At 45.0% G+C, this 2,500-nt stretch overlaps 1 protein-coding gene across 1 annotated transcript in view; it reads left to right on the plus strand.

Annotated features, from left to right (window-relative positions):
• Window positions 1-260, plus strand: part of ywhag1 (3-monooxygenase/tryptophan 5-monooxygenase activation protein, gamma polypeptide 1) — a 6,213-nt gene extending 5,953 nt beyond the window's left edge. The window contains 2 exon segments of the mRNA XM_060056503.1: window positions 4-82; window positions 85-260. Of these exon segments, the coding sequence (XP_059912486.1) occupies window positions 4-82; window positions 85-242 (237 nt within the window). The 3' untranslated portion in view covers window positions 243-260.
• Window positions 261-2,500: the final 2,240 nt, after the last annotated feature.

Below are 2,500 nucleotides of genomic sequence, written 5' to 3' on the forward strand. Positions count from 1 at the left end.
ACCCACCCCATCCGGCTGGGGCTGGCGCTCAACTACTCGGTGTTCTACTACGAGATCCAGAACGCGCCGGAGCAGGCCTGCCACCTGCCAAGACGGCCTTCGACGACGCCATCGCCGAGCTGGACACCCTGAACGAGGACTCCTACAAAGACTCTACGCTCATCATGCAGCTGCTCCGGGACAACCTGACTCTGTGGACCAGCGACCAGCAGGACGACGAGGCCGGCGAGGGCAACAACTAGACCCCCCCACCCCCCCCCCCCCCCCCCCCCCCCCTACCCTACCCCTTACCCCTCCGACGCCTCACTCTGCCAAACACACACACACACACACAACACACAACACAAAACACGCGTGCACACAAATGACGACAAAATCAACAAAAGGTAATTAGGGTAATAATCCAAAACACGTTCTTAGGAGTTTCTAAAGTCGGGGTGTCTTCTGCGGATGGGCGCCGATGTGGCGACGGTTCTTTATTTTACACAATTTACAAGTGAAAACCGAAACGGTAGGGTGGAGGGCGGGCAATTGTAGTTTGTGGAATTACCTGCAATTAACAAAAACCTAACGATTAGTTAGCTAGAATGTGAGCCTACTTCGATAGCCGCCGCGACATTTGCCAAAGTCCCGCTGCGGGGGAGTGAGGGCTGTCATTCAACACAGTGTGTCCATAGGGCGACGATGGCAGGGTCACACTGGCAATAGACTGTTCTTACCGCTGCGCAAATGAAGCTATGAAGCTGGCTTATCCTATTTGGTGAGAGAGGGGCATTGGAGAAAAAAATAAACATTTTGAGATTGATCGCTTGAGCAACGAGAAAATTACAGTAACATTGAATGTCTTCGCCTTGCTTCATGTTGTGTGTGTGAGAGAGAGAGAGAGAGAGAGAGAGAGAGAGAGAGAGAGAGAGAGAGAGAGAGAGAGAGAGAGAGAGTCCAGAGTGAACGAACGTGTTTTCAGAGTTTTAAGAACGGCTTCGTTAAAAGCATTTAGGTGCGCCGCACTATGTCAGTGAGAAAGCCGGGTTGTCTCTGTTACGGAACGACAGACATACACAAAAAAAGAGATGTTTGGTTTGCTTTGTGTCCAGTATGTTTCCAGCTCAGTCACACAGTCATACAGTAACCGAAATACCAAGTCCATGGAGTCATTTTGGTGCTGTTATCCCACTCATGTGCTGATGTGCTTTATTAAACAAATTAACCGTTCTTGGGCACCTAATTCTTATTGTCAGTATTGTCATTACTATCAAGGCACTAATACTATTGGCTCCTTCTTTAAGTTTGAAGGACGCATAATGACACAAATGGATGATTTCAAGATCCAAACCAAAAGTGAAACGAGCAAAAATGAATCACAATTGGATCAACACCCCTGCTAGAGCATCAAACATGTGGGCCCTAGTTTATGACTTGTACTCCCTATCCTAAAAATCATTTGGGATGTCCAAACGATGGCACGAGGTGGACGTCCACCACATACTTGAAGAGCGATCTCGTATAATTCACAGAGCACATGCAATGTTAAATGGAAGATCAAAAAGCAGATTTGAGGTTTGTGGATTTCCTTTGTGTTCAGTATGTTATTGGTGAAGAAATGCACTTGCCTATTATACTGTTGAGTCAGTGAACGATAGCTGCTCCAATATTCTCCATAATATAGTATTGTGCATGCTGGTGATGTATGTATACAGTAGCTTGAATTGATTAACTTATACTGTAGATGTTATGTATTCATATGAACATGAAATTACTAGACTTTACTCTGATTATTTTCTATTTATTTTATTTTTATCGGATTGTTAGCTAGACCTTCTTTTAATCTGTGGTTTCTTTACTCCATTCGCTGAAGTACGCTATACCAAAACAGTGATTGTTAACAATAAATTGATCTGTTCTGGACACTGGGTATGGTGGAATGCAGTTATTGGTAAAGTGGTGGTGGGTGGGGTAATGTTTGGTTCAATGCCTTTTTGCCCTTATTCATGGACAAATCATTACTTGACAGATCAGCTTGATATTAAACGCTTGGTTAGCTCTTCAGCAAGTGCATGGCATCAAATGGTATTTTCTTTAAAACACAATAATGTATTACCAATCCAAAACTGTTTGTATGCCCAACAGAAGTATCTAGATGGCCACCTCCTGGCCAAGTTTAGTGTTATGATTTAAAGTGCATATACCTTCACAGAATCCTACTCTAAATAAATATTTCCCACTTCCAAACAGCCAACAAATTGCTCAACACAAATAGCAAATTTATCTATGCATTTATCTATGGCTCTTCTTTGTAACCAGAGGCCACCCAAAGCGATTTACAATGACATTCACCAAATCATGCGCAGATTCACACAGCGACGGCGGCGTCAGCCATGCAAGGCGACAGCCAGCTCGTCGGGAACAGTTAGGGTTTGGGGCCTTGCTCAGGGGCACTTCAACACTCTAGCTAGGAGGAGCCGGGGAGCGAACTAGCAACCTTGCTGTCACCAGCCAACCT

Source organism: Gadus macrocephalus, chromosome 7 (genome assembly GCF_031168955.1).
Source record: "Gadus macrocephalus chromosome 7, ASM3116895v1".
Lineage (NCBI taxonomy): Eukaryota > Metazoa > Chordata > Actinopteri > Gadiformes > Gadidae > Gadus > Gadus macrocephalus.